At 40.8% G+C, this 27,277-nt stretch overlaps 1 protein-coding gene across 1 annotated transcript in view; it reads left to right on the plus strand.

The window, feature by feature from the left end:
• gpc1b (glypican 1b) overlaps nucleotides 1–27,277 on the plus strand; it is an 84,253-nt gene that overhangs the window by 20,636 nt on the left and 36,340 nt on the right. The window contains exon 3 of the mRNA XM_042497184.1: nucleotides 25,287–25,445. Within this exon, the coding sequence (XP_042353118.1) occupies nucleotides 25,287–25,445 (159 nt within the window). The remainder of the gene's footprint in view (nucleotides 1–25,286; nucleotides 25,446–27,277) is intronic.

Here is a 27,277-nt window from a genome sequence, read left to right on the forward strand (position 1 = left end):
TGTAGAAAATCCTAAAAAATACTAGTTGTTCTTGCTTGTTTTGTTGCCTCTCTTTGATGTTTTTGACACCATGAAATCAGCATTTTCATCCTTTTTCTTTGTTGTGGGTCCAGTGCAAGTCTTAATAGTATTTACTCTCTGTTAATACAACATCAGCAAAAGGTTTTGCACAGCTAGAAAGTACCTTTAAAAATATATTTGGTAACCTTTGGGAAAATAACTTTGTGCAACATTTGCTTAAAACTATTTTCTGAAAGAAGTACATGAGACATATCTGTGAAAAAGAAGGAATCATGTTTTTGATACAGATTATATGTCTCATTCAGTGCTGTGTGAATATTATGACAGCTCCAGCAAATATGACGAATGTTTTTTTCTTATGCCTCTGTGCCGGCGATGCACATTCACTTAGACTGAAAGAAGAGCATGTTGCATCATGGTGCTCATGGATCAGAGGTCAAGGTCACGGTGACCTTAAGTTCATCTCAATCTTGTGAAAGCAATATCTCAAGAACACCTAGAGGGAGTTTCCTCAAATTTGGCAACTAAGTCCACTTGGACTTAAGAATGAACTGATCAGAATCTGGTGGACAAAAGTCGAAGGTCAAAAGTCAAGGTTACGGTGACCTCATACAACATTTTTTTGGCCATAACTCAGGAACCTTGGGTGTCCACCCTGAAACTGTGCTGATTGTATCGATCTTCTGCCTGTGAAGCGTTCATATTTTGACAGACATGGATATAAGCTGTAAGTGCAACTTGACTGCATGGCAATCACCAACTGTAGCTTTAAGGCCTCCTCAATTGCAAACCCAGCATGAGGTTAGAAGTCGGATGTTTAATTCTGTTGATTCTAGTCAAGAAGTAGAGTATCCTCCTCAAGATCTGCCCTCCTTGGTAGTTGAGGTGGCAAATGACAGAAAAACAAAGCAAAAAAAGCAAAAAAAAGAATGCAGAGGAAACTGCGGCTCTACTCTGACCATTGACTGTTTACTCACTGATTAGATCCTTATCTCCTCTTATTGAGTTCCCTGGGATTGCCACACTTACAGCCTGTCTACAAACACAACTCTGGTCTCCCAGCGACCACATGAATTTCTGGCGTCTGAACCCGTGAGCTTTTAATGATTTTTTTTTTTGCCAGTTGGGAAAGTGGAAATGGATGCAATTCAAGGCTGTGCGCTGTGATCTGTGTGTCCTTGTAGAGATGCTTCGAGAGCTCCTCTGTCTTCTTGTCAGAATTATATTGTCTCTGCCTTGTTTAGCAAACAGAATCTGTCGCAGTTTAGGATTTTTATAGTACCTCAAGGTGTTTCTGCAGTCTGCATGTAGTTACTGAATGTGTGTGGAGGAGATACGTGCTTTTATGAGCAGGTCTGTCCTTGTAGTTAAACCAGCCTGTAGCACTTGGTCTTGAACTGCAGCAGCGTTTGGTGATACAGACATCTGCCCCGGCAGTTAACTGGCGACTACCCCTGTAGTTATTATTGTGGTGTGTAAAGGGAACCCATCGTGCTGTCTGGAGACAGCCGCCTTAATAAGACTCTGTCAAGTTCATGTTCCTTTCTCTGAAGTAAAAGGACCTTTTCTTTCTTTCCACATCCTTTTCACCCTTTCTCTTTTACCCTGCCTTTTTTTTTTCCTTCGCCGAGATTCTTGTAGGGCCATTGGCTGTAAGTTCTTGCTGCCTCTCCACCCACCCCCCCACTTTTCCTCATATCTAGCCCAGAGCACACTTTGATGTTCAGTGTCTTTACTCTCTGAAATAAGGCTGTTCTGCTACCAAAGAAACACCCCATCTCTTTCCCCCTGCTCTCTCTCTTTTCCTTTTTTTTAAACACTGCAGGTGAAAAGAAACTGCTCCTCATACCCTAGAATCTTTTTTTGTGAGAACTGTGTTCAGCCAGCTGTTAGATGTAGCCAATGTTTCTCTCCGATTTTAGGTGAGGTTCTCCTTTCGTCCTTGCTTTCTACTTGTGGCTTGAATGTCAACCTAGCTTGCGATTAACACTAGCAAAGCCAAGGAGACAGGTAATTAGGAGAAAAGGTCATTTCCATGCTCACTTTATTACATTTTCACCTCCACTGACAGGGAGTAATAAAAATAACTTTTATACATTAAGGTTAATATTAAGAGCACAACACCAGACATAAAAGCAAGTTACTGTAGACCGGTACCTTTCTTTTTAGCTTCATTTTAAAGCATGTTTCTTAATTTTCTCCCTGTGTTTCCTCTCTCTCTCTTCATGTCTGCCAGCCAGATAAAATAGAGTTTGAATCTGATATGTTTAAAAAACAACAGGCAAGAAAAATGATTTCTTATGATGGGTATAGAAAAGTCACAGAAAAGATTTGAAATTTCATCCATGAAAATGTGTGGGAACTCTGGATGATTGACCGGGCCATTCCAGAAACTTAATTTTCTTCCTCTTCAACCAGCTGACAATCTCCTTTGTATTATGTTTTGGATTGTTGTCCTGCTGGAAGGTCATCCTGGTGGATGGCACCAAATTCTTCTCAAGAATTTCCTGTTACATGGCTCCATGCCACTTCCCTGTGATAATCTGGATTTGCTGGTAACATGAGAAAAGAAACAGCTTCATACCATGATGGTTCCACCTCTGAATTCTACCCAGAGGCCATTTTTCATCACGGCATGGCCACTTGTGTTGCTGAAAAGCTTGATTTTTGTCCCATCTGACCACATTAAATTAGTCTAATGTTGTGTAGCAATCCTCAGACAAGCTTTTCAGCAACACTAGTTTCTATTTTCTTCATATAGGAAGTGTTTTGAAGCTGGAATTTTAAGCAAACGCATTTACACCAAGTAGTAAATACACTTCAGTTAACATGTTTCATACTTTTTCCTGTGTCATTCTACTTTTTTGCATCTAACGTTTTTAACATTTTTAATTCATTATCTGTGAGGTTTTATTGAGTTAATACTAATGTTTGGTCAGAATTTGTTGTTTTTTTGTAGCTGCATTGGAAATGTATTTAATGAAATAATGTTGATGTGTTCAACACTTATTTTCCCTCCTGTGTACTATCAAAGCTTGTTCTCACCGCCCAATCTGTCACAGCAAATATGAGCTGTTTTTATATCTGCTATCATCATAGCATCCGAGACATCCTTTGGTTTCTTTAACTGTTTCAATCAATCAATCAGGACAAACTCTAACATTGATTCAGATTGAAACCAAGTCTTGGATTAGTAGCTGTAAAATGGGTTAACATTTTTGCCTTTTCTTCCTTTTTGAGTTTGAGAGTTTCAGAGGATAGAGCTGTCAGAGCCATTCCTCTCTAGTCGGGGCTTGTAGCTCAGAAGCTCAGTGTACACAACATCTAAGGAGCACACACACAACATCTGTTGTATAACTGCACAAAGGTCTGCACGTAACAGATGAAAGGGGATTTCTATCATATGACGTCTGTTTGTGCAAATATGTGATAGTTTTCCTGTTAGCTGTTGGGTTTTTTTTTTTCACTTTAATTTTAGGGGCAAAAATCCCCATAAAGATCAAATGAGGCTATGATCTGACATGTCTGCTTTGGCATGGCTCAGAGGTAGCTGACAGATCTGAAGTTAATTAAAAGTGCTCCTTTGTCCGTTGACTGATGCCAGTGCAGCGGGATTTGGGTGGTGTGACGGGCGTGGGTGGAGGGCACAGGCCGGGCCACACAATGGCGGGCTTTGTAGGTGGCTGTGATGTAGGGAAAGGCTACATGATGTCAGGCTGGCTTCAGTCCATATATTCAAGTCCAGTGGTCTTCCTCAGAGCATTTATAACACCTTCTCACAGCTGGATGAGGAGGAGCGGGAGGAGCAGGTGGTGGGAATCTATCCTGCAGGAGGAGCTGCAGTACAATAGACTACATTCCTTGGGAATAATGTGGTGGAGAATAATTTGGAGTAAGATGTATTTTGATAAGCAGTTCAAAGAGAGTTATATGTCAGATGTACTCATAGACTTTGCAGCTGCATTAAAGATAAAATCATTCAGCTGGAGTAAGAAATCAGTAAGAAGACTTCAACTCGTACATGATGCAGCTGCCGGAGTTTTGAACAAAACAAGTAAAAAGGGAGCACATTACACCCATTTTAGCATATCTGCACTCTTCTCACGATCTCATTTAAAGCTGATGTGAAAAGTTATTCTATCTCACCATACTCTGAGTAGCTCAGTGCCTCCATACTTGGTTTAATATTCCTTGTATAATACAGCATCAAAGGATATTTTGCTGAGGATTGGATGGGGGGGCTGATACTAATCTCATATCTATATGCTAAATATGAAGCTACCACCAGGAGCTAGTTAGCTATTTACCATAAAGACTGGAAACTAGCGGTTATCCCCTGTGGATGTATGAAGAGACCTAGATACATTGTTGGAGGTGGAGCTAAGTTCATTCCTATGAAAGTTGGTAAGTACCACATGAAGCCAAAAAAGTCTCTTTCACAAAGCAAGTCTAAGAAAAGAAGTAGTTTTGGGCTCCAAAGCATCATGTGACTGATCCAGAAGTTGTATTTCCATGGTTTGGGCTGGACTATTTTGGACTTTTTTTTCTGGTTGGGCGCAATAGCTTTCTGAAAGCTTGTTGTTACTAGAGTTGGACAGCCTGGGAAGCCCTCTATCGGGCTCCACTCCCCCATGCTGACCTCCAGTCCCTCCAGGCCCCTCCCAAAGCCCCATGCAAAGTTCAGCCAGCCCCAGGCAGCCCTCTATCAGGCCCATCTCTTGGAGGCCACCCTGGACAAAACTGGTGAGTCTTGCAGTTTTATCTGGTGAAGCAAATGATTAGAAGTCTTGGGGCTGAAATGCACTTGATATATTCTCAAACTTTAAGCCTGGTACACAGTCACAGGGTCGACCAGTGCAATCAGCAATGTTGTCTCCCTGATGGTTCTGGCAGCGTCCGGTGAGCTCTCGCTGGCCCTTGAAAATCCAGGGGAGAAGGTGTGAATTTTGCACCAGGCCGTACCCATATCTGCAGCAGGTCTCCAAGGTGAACAGCCTCTGGCATGTTAGATTAAGAGAAGTCACAGAGGTTTCCATCCCATCTTGTTATTTTTACACTTTGGTTTATGCAGAAATAAGCAAACACGACATATCTGTGTCTTTTGTTATCTTTGAACAGAGGCAGGCTAGCTGCTTCAAAACACTAAGCTAACTGGTTGCTAGAAGCAGCTTTATACTTAATGTACATACCTGAGAGTAGTTTCAATCTCTTTGGAAGAAAGACAATAATTGTATTTCCAAAATGTTGAACTGTTCCTTTAAATGAAACTGTAAAAATAAGTTTTAAAAAGAGGCAATCTTTTTCTCATTATGGATTGCAAAAGTCTGTCCATTAAAACTTATTATTGTGATTATGGGGACAATAATGAAAAAGGAAATTATGCCAGTCTGTGTCTTAGAATATGCATGTGTAGAGTGAACAGATTTCCTTTTAAGGGATGATAAAATGAATAATAGTCTCACATTACAATAAAGATGCCAGCTCAGTAAATTCAGTAGCTTCTGTCTCCTTGTGGCATCATTAGGCTGGTGGTTGTGTGCAGTGATGCTGCTGACTCCGAGCCATCCTGTGCCTGTTTTTGACTGGCATCCGGACCGCAGATAAGACCCAGAGTCGCAGAGGAGTGGCTTAGATAACCACAGAGAGCCCTTCAGTCCTTCTCTCTGTCTCTTACGCTCTCTCTCTCCTCTTGCTTTTTCTTCGTGCCTCCATACTCTGTCTGTAAATTCTCAATTTCTTTTTCTACTCTCTACTTCTCCTCCCCCCTCCCTAGTTGAAGGGATAACCATCTACCCTTTCAGCAAAAGCCAGTGCCCTATCTGTCTCCCTCTGGCCTCCCTCTCAGCTCTCTCTCTCCCTCCTTCTCCTCCGCCTTCATCTTGCTCAGGGAGGATAACTATCTAGCCTTTCAGCACAGGCCAGCTCTTTCTAATGACTGTTTCCAGTGAGGGAGGACAGTGGAGAAGCTTTGTCCCGCTCACTGTGGTGAATTTCAGCAGCTCAGGGGAAAGGGGAAGTCTATATTTTAATATTTGGACAGCACCACAGAGAAGGACATTTAATTTAATGTGTTGGCAAGATGAGATGAGATAAGACTCCTGCCTCTTTAAATTTTATCCTTGATGGGGAAATTATATGTCAGATAATCTGGCGGCTACCTATTTCATAGCTTTGCAGAGCTATTTTTTTTTTAATTAACAGGTCAAGTTCAACAATCACAATCCACTACACTTAAACAGAGTTTGACTTTAAGCTAAACTCAAATCTAAATGGAAAATATGCACACAACTGCTAGTGCATTGGAGACATCAGCACAACATCATATCAATTTTTTGTTTGCATCAAATGATGGATCACCAAGTTTCTCATCTAATCTGTACACCGAACACAATCTCTCAGATGTAACTCTGCAGGTGGGGAAGTTTTGATGACTGATAACAAGAACGCAGAATCAAATTTGGAGAGAAGAGAAAATTTGAGGTCTTGACAAAGAAGACACTAAAAAAAAGGCATGTTTGAGAAAATCTGATGTTTGTAAAATGGATAAAAGACTAACAAAATGTGGGGATAAAGAAACCTGAGAGGAGCAAGACAGAGTTTCAAGATCCTTGTTTAAAGCACAGCTCGGCAGAAGACCAAGAAATCATGACAAGCAATGGGAAAACAAGAAACTTTGAAGTCAACAGGCACATGAGCTCTGAGAGGAAAGACATTAATAGAGTGTATGACAGAGCGAGTGAGTGAAGGAATGAGGGCATGATGGAGGCAGACAGAAAGGAGGACAAGAGGAAGGCAAGCAGCGAAAAACTGCTGCACTTCCAAGTTCAGGAGTGCAGATTTGACAAGCATTTAGGTTTTCTTTTTTCAAAGAAGAACCCATGAAAAGCCCTCTTTCAGGCCTGGACTGAAAGGGGGATTAGACAGAGGCATAGCGAGTGAAAGACACAAACATTCCTTTACACATCTTGTGCATTTACCTGTCAGAGCGCTGCAATAAAGCTGCTCCCGCATGGGCAGTATGCCAAGATTTTGAATTCTAAAGGCCTAAAGGGCCATTTGTGAAAATCTTAACTCCACAGTGGCTGTGTGTCTTTGTTAAGGAAAATAATTTCAAATTACAGCCAAATGATATTTCTATAATGTGTACACACCTTGATCTCCAGTTTCTAGCAGTATTCCCTACTCTATTTAAATGTAAATCAGAAGTAGAGTAGATTTACAGTCTTTGAAGCGAGGATATATCTTCTTCTCTTCCTCTGACTTCTACATTCTAGTCTGACCTTTTAGCATCAGAGTTGTACATCGGCTCCAAGCCCACAGCTATGGCGAGGAGTAATTTGCTGTGGTTCTCGCTGATCTATCTGCGAAGAATGCTTGGACTGTGCCGCGCGAAACATAAATCCTCAAACTGCACATAATCTGTCCACTGTCCCTGTCAGCGCGGAGAGGACTAATGATTTTTTTACATCATTAAGCTTGTTCCAGTGCTTGAGGGGTCATTGTGTGACCAGTCAGCCTTGCACTGTCACGCTAACAAGTGCTAACCCATGACAAATTCTGTAGTATTTGTAGTTTTGGCTATCAGCAGTGGAATGTGAGAAAGGCTTTATTATGTCATTTTTTTCATCCCCTAGTTTGATAGAGATCAAGTGGTCCAGTCTGACCTACTCTAAAATGACCTTCTTCCAGGAAAGGACTGTACTGTTGGTTCCAGTCAAAGACTATTACGCCACCATTGAAGCATTTGTAAGTCCATCAAGGCCAGAGAGCACAGCTACTGCACTCTTGGTTAAAACTATACTTCTGTGCAAACACGGGAGCTAGTACGGTCAACATTTCACATATTTTTGGCTTTTCTTTATTTTAAGATGTAGGACATCTTCTTTACTTAATAATATTTAAGATGTATATTTTATGGTGATTATACAGCCTATAGTACAATATATCACAGCTGGAACATTTGTATTGAATTTAATGTTTAATTTAACATGAATATAATAAAAAAAAGGCATAGCGCAGTGTTGGCTCTTTCTAACAGAGATAACAGTGGTTCATTTAGTTAACAGTAATTATGCACAGCTTTGTGCAGTGAGAACACAGGACAGAACACAGTATTCTGTCCCTACTCAGCCCGTGTTAGTTTGTGATGCTTTATTATGAAGTTTGAATCGTTTTTTTTATTTCTGTGCGTGCATCACTGAATAATCTGATATTATGAGGTGATCAGCAGGCCCAGCTTATTGCATGCAAATGCTCTTAAAACACGAAACCTTAAATTACAGCCTAAAATTAATTCTAGCCTGCAGTCATACAGTCAAGTGTTTTACACTTGTACATTGAATTTGAAATACACTAGATGCATAAATTATATATCATGTATTCTAAAGCTATTTGCAAAACACAACACGCTCAAATAGAACTAGATGGACTGCCGCAAATCTTTGTACTCAAGCGCTAGATCTAAGGTTTAGATCTAAGGTAAAAGGTCACCATGTTGCAAGCATGCCGTTTACTGTCTTTGTTAGCTGGCCAAGGTACATCCAGCTAGAGACTCCTAAAAACTTTTATTTCACCCAGGTGCGGTTCCTTACATCCAACATCACACAGAATGTGTGTTTGTGTGTCTTTTATCGTCAGCTTATATTGGGCTCATCACTCTTTAGATAAGCTAGCAAAAACGTAACCTAAAATGATGTTTATTTGACTTTATCTTTGCCTTATCCCAAGATTAAACCCCCAGGAGACCTTATTCCTAACTAACGTCAAACATAGTTGATTTTTATTTTTTGTGTTCATCAATTTACAAAGATCCGTTTTTGCTTTTCCTTTTACCGCCAGCATAGCTCCATCTGCGACTACACTTCCTGGCAGATTTGAAAACAACTTTTACCTGACTACTGATAAATTCTTAAATTAATAATGTTAAAGAAATCACCCAGTATAGGGCTGGGAGCTGCTCCCACACAGCACTAAGCAAGTCTGCAAGTGTGAACTTGCTTCATCAACGATCACAAAGTTATACTGGAAATATGTACAACTAAAAAGTGCTGAAATATGTTGACATTTAGACGACCCAAATGATGTCCAACAACAAAAATCTATCCAGATGGAGATCTGTACTCTGATGTAAATGTGGTATCTAACAGCAATAAATGCCCAGCAAAGGAATTCTAAAGCAGACTATCAGTGTTCATCTACATAGGTGTAACACCAAATATACAAATTATAGGACAAAATAAATAGTATTTTCAGTATGCCTTTATACTTAACATACTTCAAATAAACTGATCTCATATTGTATATGCGTATTATTCAGTCTAGTTTCCCTACTTTTCCACGCTTTAGAAATACAACTAGCCCATCTTTTGTCACTTCAACATCTCATTTTAATTAAAACCGAAATAATTCAAAGTGTTTGTTCTGCATTCTTACAGAAGATACACTCACGTTATCATTAAGTATGAATGTGTACCCACAGGCTGAGACGGCCAAAGAGCTCACCGAAGTCTGAGCTCTGTGTCTTGGAAAAACCACGCTCATCCGGGTGAAATACCAAGTTTTTAGGAAGTCCTGTATCTTTTCTTAAAACTACAGGATTAGTTATCAGAAGGGGTTTTGGAAAGATGATAATGAACTGAATGTCCATATGTACTTTGAAATGTAACACGAGGTCACATTAGGCTTAAAGGGTGCAAAAAGAATTTGTAATGTGTTGTATGATTTCAATATGTGTTCCTTGTCAAAAAAGTTGTTTGTCAGTGCAGGCACAGTCAACTGCCGACAAATCTGTGATGCTTTTCTTTGTATCTAAACTAAACCAAATACTGATTTTTTTTTAACTTCGTGTTTGGTGCACCGCAAACATCCTGGAGGTGACTCATCATCCCCATAAAGCTCTTTTTTCCCCAACTACCAGAGGCACAGCTGGGGGTTGTGGTTCTTCAGTCATTATTCGTGAATGGCCAAGGACCATGCTGTTTTGCATCAGGCAGGAGAAGTGTGTGACATCAGCGATGGTGGCCTACATAGAACAATGATTTGGTGGCCTGGTTTCCGAAATGAGCTACTGTGGCGAATGGTGCTCTGTGATGTTTCATGGAGTGTCATTGTGGTTTGCTGAGAGAAAAGGCTGGTTCGAGGCGAGGAGGAAAACAGAGACCACAGACTTAATAGTTCTGACATTCTCTAAGCATCTTTATCTTCATCTCAGCAGTGCTGTTGCTTTTCAGCAGTTTGTGTATGTGTTGACTGTCTTTTCCATCAGTCTTTGTTGTCTGCCTACCTGCCGGCCTCTTGAAAATGCCGTCCACTCTGTTGTCTCGCTGCCTGTTTGCCATGTGACTTTTATGTTTCTGTTTATTTGCCTTTTGGTCTCCCGGCCTGGCTGTCAGTTAGCCGTGTCTATCTGTCTGTTGTCAAGACATTTTACTGACTCACAGTGACTAAGTGAGGCCTGAAGTGTTAGCCTGTTCTGACCTGACTTCAAAATAGACAGCTTGGCACGCACGCCATTCACACACACAACATCGCCCAAAACAGGGCTTTCCTTGTACAGCGTTAGTTCCCATGTCAGCACGTGTTTCAGATCTGGCTTTTTGGATGACTCACTGGTTATGAGACTTATGAGCGTTTGAGAACAATTATTAAAGCCCACAGCCATAATGAGTCTGATTGTCAGTTAACGGGAACTCACACAGAGGAATACACAGCTCTGTCTTTTGACTCACTGATTAAAGTGCTGCTGTTTGGTGCGTTTGTTGATTGATCAGACCCAAGCTAGATTGTTTATTTTAATGCTTAGACTCAGTGAGTGCACACAGGCGTAACCTCACTACATAACCAGTAAATTGTGCAATTTAACTCCCATCCAACCAATAATGCCACCAAATGACAGATGATGATACTATTTATCTTGATTTATATCAAATGTAGACAAATGACAAAATAATACAGATAGGAGAAAACCCCCCAAGGTAAAGAGGGCTGTCTAGCCCCAGCCATAAATAAAACATGCCAGTGTTTGAGGATCTGGGCATGTGTGGATCTGCTCTTTGGAAGCCCAGATTCCCTGGCCAGATTCCCAGCCAGAGGCGAAGGAAGGAAAGGGGGGAGGAGTGCACGGAGGGGGGGTTGAGTGAACTAAGAGATGGAGTGAGAGACTTGTCTGTGCTTTGATGTGATGACTGAGGCAGAGAGAGCATCAGTCATATTTTCACCAAGCACTGATCTATAATCAGATCGCCCAACATTTAACACGTACCTGACTCATTATCGAGGATTAAAGATCTGATTGAGGATTTGACAACCTTTCTGTTTGGCTTTGAAAACAGTCGGATGGGAGTGGCAGAGGTTTGTGCTTGTGGGTTAAGAGCTGGTGATTGATGGCTCTCTGTGAGGGCCATTGTACTGTGGCAGCAGAGAGAAAAGAGCCGGATTAAATAGTAGAATTACGTTAGAGACTTCCATCATATATGCCATTTGTGTTCTATTAAGAATGGATTTCTGTTCATTTCTATCCAAAGACGGAGAGCGAGAGAACAGACTGCTCGTTCTTCCTGTGGAGTGGAAGCTGGAAGCATCAATCTTAGATGACAGCATGTAAATGCAAGAGGTCTAAGTGGTTTAATTATTATTATTATTATTTAGCAATCCGAATTACGTCTCTATAAAAAAGTAATGGCTGCAGTGACAGTAAATCTTTTACTCAGTGTTTTTTTTAGATGCAGACTGAGATTTGGAGATAAGATTGTGATTTTGCACCATGCATAAAAATGTCCTGTGTGTTGTACATTGTGCAATTTCAAGAACTCTGTGCGAGAAAGGAGAGTGAGAACAAAAAGGTGAGCTTGACAGAGTCAAAGGTCTTGACAGGTAACAGCTGTGTCTGCAACTCCTCTGCAATCTACTGCTGAGAAGATTAGCTCATTAATCATTTATCAACTGGCAGGAAATTATTAGATTGCAATTTTATAAACGGTTGTTACTGACTCAGTGTTGTGTATTTGATGTTCATGGCTTCAAAGAAACTTTCAGTTTAATATTTAACCCCTTTGTAGCTGTTTTTGGCAGCATGTCAGACAGTTCTGAATCTGAAGACATCACATTAGGACTTGGTGGATAGTAATGGGGATTTGTCACAGCTCAGTGGAGTGGATCATGTGTATTTCTCCACAATCACAGTGCCTATTTACACATCCAGCATACACAAAGGGACATTAACATTTATTTGGTGTGATAAATATTAGTCTAAAATGTACTGTGGTTTTGTGTTTGTCCAAACAACGTCTCCCTTTGACCAGCTAGTCACTAACCATACCCCTTTATACTTGAGCCCCACCAAACTTTTTTTCACTGTTTTTTGGGACCAATGCCGAATATTGGTGAGTTGAATAAATTCTGACATATACATATACATAGATATACATTTTTACACAAAATCAAACAACAGCTGCATCATGCCGCCCAGGTGTGTTATTTTACACTGCATGTCGGTGTCCCAAAAGCAAAAAAAAACTGTGATGGGCCAATTGTGTAACACAACAGTGCCTAGTGTTACATATAACATATACATCAGCAGCAAACAACAATTTTGTAAACAATAACAGTTGGATAAAATGGTAACAACAATATTTTACCATCGCTGTTATATAGCGGCCTATCTCGCCCTCCTGGACCCTAATGTCTCCCCACTTTGCAGGCATGATGGATGCTAGCTGCTTTTTAAATCTCTTAGTAGTGCGCTGAACACATAACATGTCATCACAGCATAACGGCTGTCCCATTTATGGTCCCATCCTGCCAGATGGTTCTTTTACACATTGATTCGGAGCTGTTACTACCTCTGCTGCCAACTTAAAGGTGAGACAACTCTGCCATGAACAGGTAGTGTACAGGGGGTTTAGAGCATGACAGGCCATAAGAAAAACACAAAAAAACAATGAGCTAAAATATGTTAGAACACTAGATAAACATGCTGCTTTAATTTATAATAAAAACAGTTGTTCGTTGAAGGTCACTGAATCTTTCGACTCCATCTCTCTTTGTGTGTCTTTGGTTCCTTTGTGAAAACTTTTCATCCTCCCTGCCTTTTTTTCTCTCACATCACCCCAGCTCTTTTATTCGCTCACCTTCCCATTTTTCTCCTGCGTACATCTCTCTCAGCTGCATCACCCACCACCCTCTGTGTCCGTGTCTCTGACTCAGTCCTGGCTGAATGTGTTCTAGCTGTTGTTGCTTTGACAGGCTCTGACAACAGCAGGTCAGCCTCTATCTGTCAGCCTCTTCACCTCTTAGAAGCGCAGAGCAGAGGGGAACTGGCTGCTTTGTTTGTTCTTTCACCATCAGGAGACAGCCCTGCCACAAAGGGAAGCTTGCACATTTATAGGAGTCAAGCCATGAGCTCTCTCTCACACAGGCATAGGCACTTATATACTATACTGTATCAGCTCTCGCTGCTCTGGTTATTTTCCTACTCAGGAGCTTGTAACATTTCTGAAGTCTTGAGTATAGAGCAGCTGCATTAATAAATAGAGCGAGAACAGCACAATATATAAAAGTGGTGACTTTATCTGGCATGACATCTTTTTTAAATGGCGTTTTAAAATGAAAATGATCATGTGCATTTTCTGACTGTTTCAGAATTAATCTGTCCATATTAACATGCCTGAAGATGCATATCACATGACCTTTCACATACATTTGACATGGACATACCAATGTAAACTGATGGCAGATTGCCTACTCTGTTGGTTGGTTGGTTAGTTAAAAAAAAAACTACAAAGATGGCAAATAGTAAGGCCAAATATTTTTTTGCTTGTACCCAAGACGAGGCGGTCAAGGCGGCAGAAGACAGATTGGGAATTGTTACAAAGCAAATTCGGTGACGTTTTAAAGCAGCACAGCTGTGTTAAAGACTGCTTCCCTGTTGATATTCGTCTCTTTGAGCCAAACCCCTTAGCCTGCCCCTAACCACTGCAAGGGGCGCTCTCATTAAGATAAGATAATCCTTTATTAGTCCCACAATGGAGAAATTTGCAAAAAAAGCTAGCAGTGACAGCATTCAACAGCAAAATAAATTAATCAGTTTGTCAAACTCTATAGGAACTGACATTGCTCTTCTCCAATGTCTTTATATTCAAAATTCTTGTTTGCTGGTGGTGCAGACAAATGAACATCTTGTCCTCTGTGAAAAGACGGAAGTGTTCCTCTCTGGGAAAGCGAATGAAAAGAAGTCTGATGCTGTCTCAGGGATGTTTGAAGCCAACAGGTTTATTTTGTGAAAAGGGCTCCTGTTATTCCGTCCTCATCCTCCCTCATCTCGAGGAGTTTTTGTCAAGCTTCTAGACGTCATCGCGTGCAGTTAGACAGGAGGCAGGAGCGTCAGTCTGCATCATGTGACAGGATGTTCCGCCTGATGTGTGTCAACTGCTGACACTTCTTGTCAAAGACCTTTGCTAGACCGTGGAAAAACCTACCCACACATGCACTCCAAAACAACACACTGCATTCCTCCAGACACAGAAATGAGGTCAGCTCTCTGCAGCCTGTGGATACTCTTTTTATTTTGAGATGGCCTATACGATAGAGTTTGCCTTAGATATGGCTCAGATACACATCAACAGGATAACTTTCTTCAGAGTAACTTTTTCACTTTTTTCCACTCCCTGTCCGTCTTATTTTTTTGCTCACACACATTGAGATTCAGCAAGTAAGTCAACACACAGACTAGCTCAAGTTAAGGCATGTCTGTAACAGGCGGCAGAAGGGTTGTTTATAGGGTGTAACTGGGACAGTGTGCATCTGAACTGTCTGTACAGTATATTGTTGGATGTGTTATTCTTGTTAAGTCTGAGTAAATTACATTCTCCCGCATTCCAGGTCAGTCCAATTTAATCTCAGTCAACACACAAAGTGGAAAAAGAAATGGTGGGGATGGAGAAAAGAGTGGAGATGACACTGAAGAAGGCAGGACATGGTTGGGCAAGTTGGCAGGCTGGTTGGAAAGCTACAGCACCACATCAGCCTCTTTGACAGCGCTGTGACTGTACCTGCTAAGTGAATGGGACAGGCCACTGCCACCATTTAAAGCAGCTGGCTCTCACACTCTTTGGTTATTCATTGGCCGTTGGGATTTTAGTGTTTGTCTGCGTGTGTGTGTGTGTGTCTGTGAAAAGGAGAGAGACGAAAGGAGACAGAATGAACAGGACAAAGAGCAAATGCAGTTGTACAGATTTGTGCGTGCGTGTCACTCTATGCCCGTCTTATCAGGGTGGGCAGTCAAGCATGTTTCTCAGGGCTACAGCAACTTAATTACAAAACCTGTTGTAATCCATCATGTTCCTTATAAATCACAACTCCCATTAGGGAGCTGCAACAGGACTTGGATCCCGCAGGTGCCGTCCGACCTAGCACAAATTTTTGCAGCTCAACAAGCATTTAATGTCATGCATTTCCTTCCATTTTAAGATTAAGTTGAGTATTTTTCAACTTGGACCCTATTTTCTCATGTTTTTTTATGTCTTAGTGACTAATGGGAACAATAGTTTTAGAAATCCGTCCAGTATTGAGCAAGAGTGCTACGCACAGCAGCAGTAAAACAGGCTGCAATGTCATTCGGGGTTTGTTGGCACTGTCAATTGATGTCCACTGACAGGCTCAGGTTGTTATTCTAAGTGTCTGACAACATTATGGAAAGAATCCCTACAGAGACAGACCTTTTGGTTTAAGTGTAAAATCCCTTTTGTTCAACCAGAAATAGCCCCAAAATAAGCCTCGCCCATCTCACCAGACTCCATTTAAATAAACAGACATTTTATCATTTTAAGACACACGTCATTCAAAGTCAACAGAACCAAAATAAAACTCACAAAAACCATCCTGGTTCATCTTTCCACAGTTCCAATAATAAATGGTTAAAATAAACCATTAATTCACCCACTTAGAAGTGAAAATATGCTGGCTCTATTCACGCTAAAATTACTGCTTATTTAAATGGAGTCTTGTTGAACTGGTGATGGCAATTTTAGGGCTGTTTCCGGTCTCACAAAAAGGATCTTACTCTTTAAAAAAATGTCTTTTTCTAAAAGATGCTTTCCATAATGTTGTCAGACACTTAAAATATAAATCTGAACCTGTCAGTGGCAAAACAGGCACTTTTAGAGGATGTAAATTGACAGTGCATACATGCCCAAAGTGGTTACATTGCAGCTGGCTTGTCCGCAGCCCTCGCGCTACTGGATCAAATTCAGAAATAGTTGTTCCCATTCGTCACTCAGATATACATGTAAATACATAGGGAGCGTGTCTCTTTTGCTCTCCAGCTTACATTCTGTGTCTCTCTTGTAATGTTATAAATTGCCATTACTAATCCATTTTGATATGTAAACAATGACACTATCACTGTTGTTCTGCAGCCTGATGTTTTAGCATCTGGTTCACATCTGTTGCCATGGGAGATGATATAAACTATTAGGGACACAATCCATAATGATTTTAATCACTTTTGGGTCCCACTGTCCCCCCCCTCCGGAGCTATTTATTTTTCAGTGGGAAAGGTCACACCTTTATGTGACTTATTGAAGATCTGAATAGTTGTATTAGCATTTTTTTGTATAATCGTGTGTTTTGTACTTTTTCTCTGCAGTAGGGCAACAGAAAACTGAATGGTGCATCAGCATAAGCGCAAAGTTATGGTTTAAAAATAGTCAGCAGGATTTTAGACCATAGGGGCTAAATACAATATTCTGTTTTATCCTACCCAGTCCTAAACCGTCTCATCCTGTCCTGCCGTTTGTTACACTCAGTTGCCCTAGTCCATTTTTCTCCAGCCCATTTGTTAAAACAGACTGACCACAGAGTTAATCACAGCCAGAGCTATTTAACTCTTAACCAAGTGATTTACTTCCCACGGCCCACATGATTACATTATCACATTATTCATTTGGTCATTCCTCTCCCCTGTCGTCAAAATGAGTAGCTGGTCAAACTTTTTTCCAGCCCATTAAAATGAGTCTGATTCAACTCAGAGCACCTGTTCAGTGTGACAGGTGAGAGCAGTATTCACAAGTGTTTCGTGAGTGTGTTGCCACGGTGCTACATGTATAAATAAATAGCTCCGGGGTCAGACAGCAGTGCAGGTATCCAGGTAGTAAGTGTGAAGAAAGCAGCATGAAGATCAGCTGGCCTCAGTGGTTATGTGTTATTAATGTGTTGTGTGGCCGCCACGCCGTCTGGCTCGAGGAAGCTATTTATGTGACTTTATGCTTGGCTCACATTACCAGACTGGTGAGCATCTAGGGTCTAGGTTAAAGCCTGGGTCGCCCATAGGTCATTCTGTGTGAGAAAGTTAGGGGCGCAACGAAAGACAGACGAGCAGACAGAGTAACAGCGAACAGGAATGCAGGGTGGTAGCTGCTGGACAGAAACCATAGTGTTGCCTGTTTTTAGCATTTGTTTGCTCGGCATGTGAAATTTCACTGTGTACAGTTGGTCATACAGACATGTAAAGCTCAGTTGTCAAACAGGCCTTTTATTTCTCATCTGTTGAACCCTAATCCACTGCTCAAGTATGGGTGTGTGCACATGTGTGTGTGATTCCTGGTGTCCATGGGTGTTTTCCTTGGCACTGGCAATAATCCACCAAGCTGTGGACACACACGCACACACTCTCACCATTGACTGGATTAAGCTGCTAATCTCTCAGATCCACAGCATGTGTGCACACGCATGCATGCGTGCAAATGCACACACATGCTGTACATCGGTGTTTGAAAGTGTCAGTTACGCAATGGCATCTCAGAGAAATCGGTTATGTATGTCAGCATATCAGTGTGGTCGCTTACATGCCATTTTGTCAAATGTGCTTCAGAGAAAAAGGCATGGAGATTTACCAACTGTTCACATGTAATGCGTCCGAGATTCCTGCATGCATACTTCTCCAAAGCTTAAGTGCCAGCAGTGTCAGACTGCAAAAATAAAAGCAGAACTCTGGTCTACTTAGATTCACTGTAAAGTCTAGCATTAATTCCTTTCTTCCTTATGAATACAAGTGTAAAAATATCACTGGTCCCATTCAGATCTTGACTTTAAACTACATTCTGTAGTTTATATATAGTGATTTGTTTGGCTCCAACAATGATGTGCAGTCAATGGAGTAGTTAAACTTGGGCCTACCTACATGATTTATGTTGCTAAGTCTTTTTTTTAACTTTTTACCTTACGAACACCGTGATCATCTGCTGCTGGTTAATAGGAAGTTCCTAGCAACATCCGAAAAACAAACAAACAAATTAAAAAAAACAGGGATACAGCTTGCCAATTACGCCAAGAGCGATGGAACGCACAATTTATTAGGAAAGCTTGCTTGCTAAATATTTTTAAAAGAAAACTAAAAACTTATCTCTTCACTCTAGTCTTTAATGACTTTGCTGGTAAAGGCCGAAAACTCTTTCTATCTTCACTTCAAACAGCTGTAATCTTTTAAGATGTTGCATCTTACTTGATTTAATGATTTATGATTTTGTGATATAATGATGTTAGAATTTTAGGATTTTTTGAATTTATGGTTTAGCTGATATTGAAATATGATACCTACTACTACAACTAGAACTGGGTTTAAAGCAGAGTGATAATGACCTGTTTATGTCTTTAAAGGTATACTATGCATGAATTATCGATAATTTTTTGTCAACTTCTGTTAAACTGTTCACTTTGGTTCGCTATATTTGCGTTTTGTTGACATTCCATCTGCAGTTTTCATAGTTTCCTCTTGGTTGCATGTTGCGTGAGGTCTGGCACCTGGTCGCTGCCTTTTTATAAAGTCCCAATCTCACCTGCGTTAAGCATCCAGGGAATATCTGGACCTCAACAAAATAAGAAAATTTTAAAAATACAAGGTGAGGGGCAGAGTGGGTCATAAGTGATGACTGAGAGGGATTACTTTTGTATGAGACTTTACTTTGCTTTTTAGGAAACAGATGCCAATGGCATTCAGGCTGTGTTGTATGGTATTCCACCCAATGTCTAACCAAGGAATATGCATGATGGTCAGAGTGTAGAATGCACAAAAGCAGATAGTAAAGAGACGTCATTGGTTGCCCATAGGTCCAACCGTCTAGACGGTGTTTATGTCTAGACAGTTAAACCTATGGGCATTTTCTGATTTTCCAGTCCAACTGAGCTAAATGCACACTTTCATTAAGGCAGAAAAAACATGCAAACTTCCAGCAAAAATGGGGACTTTGTTTCCTGTGAGGCAGTAGTTTTAACCGCTGTGCTACTGTGGTAACAGCTGTCATAATAAAAATGAATTAAATATACACTAAAGGCAATAAAGCCTCAGCAGTCAACAATGAAAATATGAATATTTTATGGCTCAATTTTCCACCTCACCAACATAGAGGACAAAGAAACTGATGTTTTGAATAAACCTTGCACAACTGGGGGCATTCTCAAAACCCTCCGTAAACATACTGAATAGTCAAAGTCTGAATTGCCCCGCTTAAACATTGCCTATCTCAATCAGCATACCACCTGCTCAGGTTAACATATTCTGAGTTGATGGAACTAATGTGGCATCAAAAAAAAAAAAAATTTGCCATATGCATGAAATTGTCTGAAAGGACAAAATAAACTGCTACAGTGATGGTGCATTGTGTTGTGTTTATTTCTTATTATTTTTTTAGCACCCACGGACCAGAAAGAACCTCCACTGCGACGGTGACATAGCTGAACAAGGGCAGCATTTTGACTTTTCTTGTTTTGTTCACAGACTCCCAGACAAATGACGGAGACACTTTGGCTTTGAGTCATTCTTAATTTCCTGTTGCCCTCTCCTCTCTCTGTGTTTCCCACCATCTCTAAAAGCCGCTGACTGTCAGTCTCTCCCATGCTTTATCACAGTGTCCACGACCTTATTCTGCCTTCCCAGATTGCTGTTTAATAGAAGCCTTCCTCCCTGGTGAACAGTGATAAGCTAATGGTTAGGGAATTGCTCACCATTTAGCAGCCGTGTCTGTCAAAAGAAAAGAGGAATAAGTGATGGAGGACGGTTATGGGGTGAATACTTTTCCTAATTTTGCCCTCATGCATAGATTAATTGTTGGGTGGGTGGGTGTTTGGTTTATGCAAGTGTGTAATTTTAGGAGACGCCCTATAACTGGCTCGCTACCTCTGTGCTGATTGGCCTCGCAGAAGGTGGCTGATTAATGCAGAACACCTACTCTGTCAATTTGAATATATTTGAATAGATCATTTAATTTTGAGCAGATCTTATTCATGTGTGGTTTCTGTTTCAGCTCTGTGCACCAAACTGCGCAATCACTTTAAACTCTGTAATTCCCCCTGCGGGCCATGAACCGTGTTGTTATCACGGACGTTATTTTTCAAGTCTATCGTGCATTCCATGAAGTTTATTCAGACTGCAGGAACAATTTGGAAACAATAGAGACAGGAAATGGCAAGGGCAGGTTGGAAATTGGTTAATGCAGGAGTAAATGTATGAGTAGTGGTCTTGTGGTATGTAATGAAAACATGTTTGTTTTTTTAGCTGTGTCTAAGTACAGAAAATGTGACGTGTCTGGTATTGTAAGCAGAGAAAATTGGGCGTCTCAAGCTTTAGCATTAGCTGCCCTCTCTGTTGTGGCTCTTCAGATGCCACTGTTGGAGCCTCCCACTAAAACAGCTCTTCTCCAGATTGAGCTGTCCTCCTCTGCTGATTACTCTAGTATCCCCTGGCTATGAGACTGAACGTGTGTGTGTGTGTGTGTGTGAGAGAGAGAGAGAGAGAGAGAGAGAGAGAGAGACAGGGAGAGAATGAAAGAGTGTAAGTGTAAAAGCAAGAGCTGTGTCTGGCTGTTGAGGATACATTTCCTCCACACTATGATCAAGAGTGGCTTACTGTCGCTCTCACCCAAATAGACACACAGATTTACACAAACACACACACATACACACAGGTTTACTCCAGTTTACTGAGTCAAATGGAAGCCCTGTGTGTAACATTAGCCGACTGTTAGGTTAGCCAACTGGAAACGTAATGCTCTGTTACAAGTGACCTTTCCTGCTGTGTGGCAGATGTGTGTGCAGGACCTTGAGTGTGTGTTTAAAACTGCACGTGTGTAAGTGAGTGTCCACTCTGCAGATGCTGTGAGTGTAAATGGAAAATCATCATTTTTTTATATATATAAAAACATGAACCCTCTAAACAGTTTCCGCCTGGCTGCATCTGGAAGCCTCACACCTCCAGCTCTCCATGTGTGTGTGAGCGTGTTGGGCTTCTAAGTGTGTATTGTTCTTTGTACACAGATGTCCTTCAAATAGCAGGCAGCGAGCAGATTGCACTGGAAGAAATGGCCACAGGCCCATAATACGCATACACACTGAAACCAGTCCAGGCATTTAAACGGCCGTCCCAGGGGCTGACAGATTGCAGCTGACCCCTGATAGTGCTGTATCCCTCCACCAAGCTTCTCTCTCACTCCTCGTATCCCCCCCACAGTCATTTCCTTCTCCATTTCTCTGTGCTTTCGTCTTCACTTTCTGGGCCTCTCATTCTATGTATTTTCCTCCCACCGACGCGCACAAATCATACAAACTTACATACAAGTGCCCTTCTCCTGGTCCAAACTCTCTCTGCCTTGGTGTGTGTGAATGTGAGTCACACCATGACCAGTGAGAGGGTGCTGAGAGATGTTCAATGTCACCTTCTCTGATCTGAGCAGCCTGTCCTCCACTGCCGTGGTCGAAGAGGAAAATTGCCTTTAATTGCTCCACTTTAGACTTGGCCTGGACGAGGCACTTAAAGGACAGTTACAGAAACTTGGTTGACACATAATCAGTGAAGTGCATGGATTCTTGTCACACACACTGCAAAATATGTTTGAGATCATGGACTGGATGGGGGCGTGCGCAGTGATTAACTCAGCCCACAGCTACAGTAAATGAAGCTGAAATGCTCGCTTGTAATCGTTGAGCCGGTGCACACAGAAATCAGTAGCTTTAACGATGAAGAGGATGGTAGGATCAATCTTATCGATGGTAGCACTGTTCCTATAGACTGAAACTCCGCCAGGTGTATGCTAATATCCGCCCAAGGGACATTTAATCATTAATCCTGTACTTAGGTGTGTTTATTGCATTTGTATATGCCTTTGTGCGGGTTATGTAAAGCTCAGTGATGCGATGATAAAGCAGACATATTACAGTAATTAAACATTTCAAGACCTGTCGCAATGTGTGTAAGCTGCAAAGCTTCAATGATTAAACTGAGGCTTAGACTTATTTTTTGACTTCAGTCAATTAGTAAAGGATAGAACAGGGACATGTGTTACTGTATGTTATGTACATACATTAAAAACACAATGTGTTTTTTTATGTTGCAGACACCGTATATTATTTTTGTATTCTGCGTTTTAACATTCGAGATCACCGCCTCACAGTTGATGTAAATATGGGTCATAATGCACTGCTTGCATGGACGACCTAAAGTATATCGCCATTTTTTGTTGAGGGCAGTTTGTTTTAAGAGTTGTAAAGTAAAACCTGAAAGTTTTACAGCATTGCAACAAAATACGTTTAGTATTATAATTGTTAATATCATTGTGCTGTTTAAATGCTTAAAATACATGGAAACGTTCTTGAAACCATCACATGAATTTCTTGTCTGTACATCAGATCTGTTGCTGTGACACTGAGAAGCAGAAAATCCAAAAAAAAAGAAATAAATTTTTCATGTTAGATACGAATAAAATGCAACGACTAGCGATAAATCATCATTTGAACGCAACATAAAATTTAGGGTCTTTTTGTGTGTGTGTGTGTGTGTGTGTGTGTATGTGCATGCATGCGTGCATGCATTCATACATCTTTCTGTCTGTCTGTCTGAGTATGTTCACTGGTGTGTTTGTGTGTAAATCTTAGTGAACTCATGTACAGTAACACACCGATGAAAGCCATGCAAGGATTTCAGAGGACCCTCAAGCAGGGAAGAGAAGAAAGGGAAAGGAATGTCTGGTGAGAATTACAGGGAGGCAGTTTGAATGCTTGTCACTGCAGGGCCTTTGGGTGGGAAGGTAGACTCAGTGAGATTCACTTAAGTGCTTCTTCGTGGAGAAAGTAATGCAATTACAGTGGAAATGCTACAATCTGCACTCTATATATATAACACTGCTTAATACAAAGTGTAACCAGTGGCACACTAATATCAAATAACAATGGAGATTCTGGCTTCTGTACTACAGACTTTGGACTAGTCAGTAACATACACTACTATTGTTATCACCTGATTTTATCCTGTAAGTGTGGGACTATCATTTAAGCTATTTTGCCAACATTTTTCCAGTTTTGTGGGGTTTGTAGAAGTCTTCCGAAACAAAAGATCAAATATTATTCTAATTAGTGATTTTATGATGAAAAGGTAGAGGTTTTAAGCAATATTTCGACATTTTTTTAATCAATATTGTAATAGACAGTTGGTTAAAGAAATGTTCCACTGCTGGAGAGGTGATTTGATAAAAATAGGCTGGTAACAAATGCTCTAAAATTTAACTCAAACTGAGAGCTAAAATATGTTTCTCACAGAGTCTTGGGTTCATATTTGATCAGCACTGCTCAGTTTTACCATTTGATCAGTCTCTGTCTTTTAGAATAAAGGAAAAAGTATGGCACCCACTTCCTGTTCACAAATACTCATATTACAGCCAAACAGTGCAGTAAAATGTTTCTGTTGGTGAGAAATGGGTTTACCCAGGATCTGGGTTTATATTTGATCAGCACTGCCTAGTTCTACCCTGTAATCTGAGTTTGGGCTTAGTTTGATAGAGAGAGAGTTAGTCTCTGTCTTGATCAGCTTCTATACTTTTTGTGTCCATTGGGACGGGTATAAAAAAAAATGCGCAAGCACAATCTGCAGTTAAAGCAACAGCTATACAGCTGGGAGATGAGCAGGGAAATCTGTGCAGTGGTAAGATAAAGGGAAGTTTACCATAGATCATTTTCACATAATACCAATGTTGTTCTGATATAAAACTGGTAGAAAATCTGCACTGACTCAACTACAGAAAAATAAGGAGAAAAAGGGTTTCCAAACAGACCTAGGCTGGCGCAGCAATTGCAAGCTCCTTGTTTGCAAAAAATGAAAATATTCATTAAAACGTATTTCCTCACATAAACAGCAGCACGCATCGAGCAAATAGATGTGACCTCTATGCTGCCTCAGGAGGAGCGCTGAGTTCAGAAAGGGTTGCCATCTTTTTTGCATATTTGCTAAAGCCTTTTTGATGTTTGTCTGAGCATTTTTGTCCATGTGGGCGCATCAGAAGCTTTAATAAATATTTCTTTGTTAGGAAGCATTCATTTCCTCTTTAAAAATCCAACAGAATCATCCAAAACTTTTATTCATTCCTCTTCCCACCACAATTATTATTTATTTTTTGGTGTGACGGTACATCCTTGTGTGCGTGCGTGTTTCACTGTGGATTCATACTATGCGTGTGTGAATGGGTTTGGAAATAGTAATTGTTGGAAGTAAACTTCAAAAGTGTTGCATCACACATAATCTGCACTCTTCACCTGCAAATGAACATCACCCACATTAACTCCGTCCGCCCTAGGCTCGGTTGTGTTGATGTGGATGATGGTATTTCCGTCTTACATAATTTCTTCTCATTTTAGTTTCAGCTTGACTGCCGCTTTAACCAACTTTGACAGCCCTTATTTAAATTATCTCATATGGTGTTTGGTTGTGTGTGTGTATACTCACACTGAGCTTACAGATATTTTCTACTTGCCTGGTTTTCTGAGTTTTCGTGTGTGTGCACGCGCACGCACGTCCGTGCGTGTTTGCAAAGGCATGCACAGGCATGCGTGTCAGGAGTGCTCATTAAAATTGTATGGGAGCTGATGCTGTACTCCTGCTCCACTGCTCCCATTTCCACAGAGTTCTCCACATCTTGCCAGGTAATCAGGCGGGCGAACACATGCAGCCCTGCCACCTCGACTGCCAACAGGCTCGGGTTTAAGGCCATAAAAACAGCCACTTTAGCTAATTCATCCTGTCATGTTCACGTTCACTGTTGTGTATTTTATACAACCGCAACACAGGGACTATTAATCTCAGTTTTGTTGAGTGCTGACTGTATTGATGGAACCCGTTAATGCTAACGCTACATTTGTTGTTACTCTTCCTCTCCTTCTCCCCTGTGTGTTCTCCTTCTCTCTACTATTTCTGCCCCTTACACCTCCTTCGTCTCCACCTGTCCTCTTTCTAGGGGAGCACCTGCGCATCTGTCCCCAGGGATACACCTGCTGTACCAGCGACATGGAGGACAAACTCGCCATACTAAGCCGTAGGGAGATGGAGGGCCAACTCAGAGAGAATGGACGGTCTTTACAGGCCACACTCACCGGACAGTACAAGGCCTTTGACGGTCAGTTTGTGTATTCATTGGTGTCTGAGTGAGTGAGGGAATGAGATGAGCGAACACATTCATCATCATACTTGTAATTTTGACCTCGTATACCAAGTTTGGAGTATTTTGTGTCAGTTTTGATTGTACATTGTCTTGGTAGTTGTGGTGTTTCTCATTTCACAGTTTAATTCTGGACATACCCCACCTACACAATAATGCAGACATGCACATACACACTAACTGACAAGAAGTGTGAGAGATAATTTAAAGCCCTTTTACAGTCCGCAGATTGATGATGAGCATTGATCTGCTGTCATGCTTCAACAGAGGAGGTTGGTAATGCCTTGCAGAGGTGATGTCAGAATGCCAAGCTTTAAACATTATTACCAGGTTTCTGAGGTCATATCCACTGAAAATTTGATCCATCACACCAATACTTTTATGGGAAAATCATATTTTGAATCCCTTTAACTTGATCAAGTAAGACTTTATTTAAGGGATGTCACTTTCAAGGTTTTTTGTCCCTGATCCTAACTCTAGTCTTTTTTATACTGAGTATCTGCCAATATTAAGTGCCCTTCAGAAACTGTTATTTTCGTAGATAACACAGCTGCACAGTGCACACTTGAAGTATTTCAGGTTATTAAAAATAAATCTAGTGCATAGCCTATGCTTGACAAATGATCAGGTCTGCAATTCAGTAAGAAAAAAATCCCTGTATCCAAGTTGTTTCATAATGTTTATTGTTTTTAAAAATTTTTTTACAAAATCAAGTATAAAATAACAAACCCTGTTTTAATCTTTTTGGCCCTGGCCTTATAGGGACAGAGAAGATCCTTTAAGGGTTTCTCAGTGTTTGTTGCTTTGTTGCAGCCTGGCATAAGTTACCTAATTAAACTGTTTTATTGGATGCTGATTTTCATGGTAAGATTAGGCTACATTAACAAATGAATCAAGTCTTTTTTCTAAGGGGGCTTTTATTGCATTTTTTAGCAGAATGGTGAGTGTGGCTGTCATAAGCACAGGGTAACTGTCTCTTTTCTGAGCAAGATGGTAAAACACTGCACTACCACTCTCACGCTCTCACACTGAGCTTAAATGAAAAGAGTGCTCATAACTTTGTTAAATAACATGAAGAAACAATCTTATAGTGCGTTTGCTGTTGTTGGCATATGTTGTTTCACCGTGGTCATTGCTTAGCCCCAGTTCTTACACAGGCGTTCAGCAAACTAAAGGAGAGATAGATAGCAGAGAGCTGGAGAGTTAAGGACAGCTGCACTTCCAGTCGCTGTGCATGAAAGTTCATGAGTAAAAACAGCTGACAGCTGACGCAAAACAAAGGATCGAATTGGGCTTTATATAGCTCAATTAAGGTGATCCCAATCAGTTAAAAAAGGTCTTGACCTGCCCCGAAATGATCGTTGAGATCAGATGGAGACATTCCTACTTTACTGACAAAAAACCCTTCCTGGATTCAACTCTCAAGTCCCATGACACATTGCAATTACTATTTCAAATGATGTTAACATTTTGCACTAAAATGTTGACATAAATGGCGTTGCAATTGCTGTGTTGTAGCGACATGCACCAGAGCAGGAGTCTGAATTACTAAATCTACTCTGCAAACTAGCAAAATATTGTTTAAGCTCTTAATAATATGAAATAAAATCTGGACTTAATTGTAGTTCTCTGAGTGAGAGAGAAGAAATGAGAAAGGCAGAGAGAGGGAGACAAAGAGAGAGGGATTTTCAATCTTAGAACATTGGTGCACCAAGGCAATTATTTGTGTCTAATGACCTGCTCCAGTTAATAGAAGGGTGTCTCTGTGCTCCACTTGTTCCCCTTGGCCA

Source organism: Plectropomus leopardus, chromosome 12, assembly GCF_008729295.1.
Source record: "Plectropomus leopardus isolate mb chromosome 12, YSFRI_Pleo_2.0, whole genome shotgun sequence".
In the NCBI taxonomy this organism is placed as follows: domain Eukaryota; kingdom Metazoa; phylum Chordata; class Actinopteri; order Perciformes; family Serranidae; genus Plectropomus; species Plectropomus leopardus.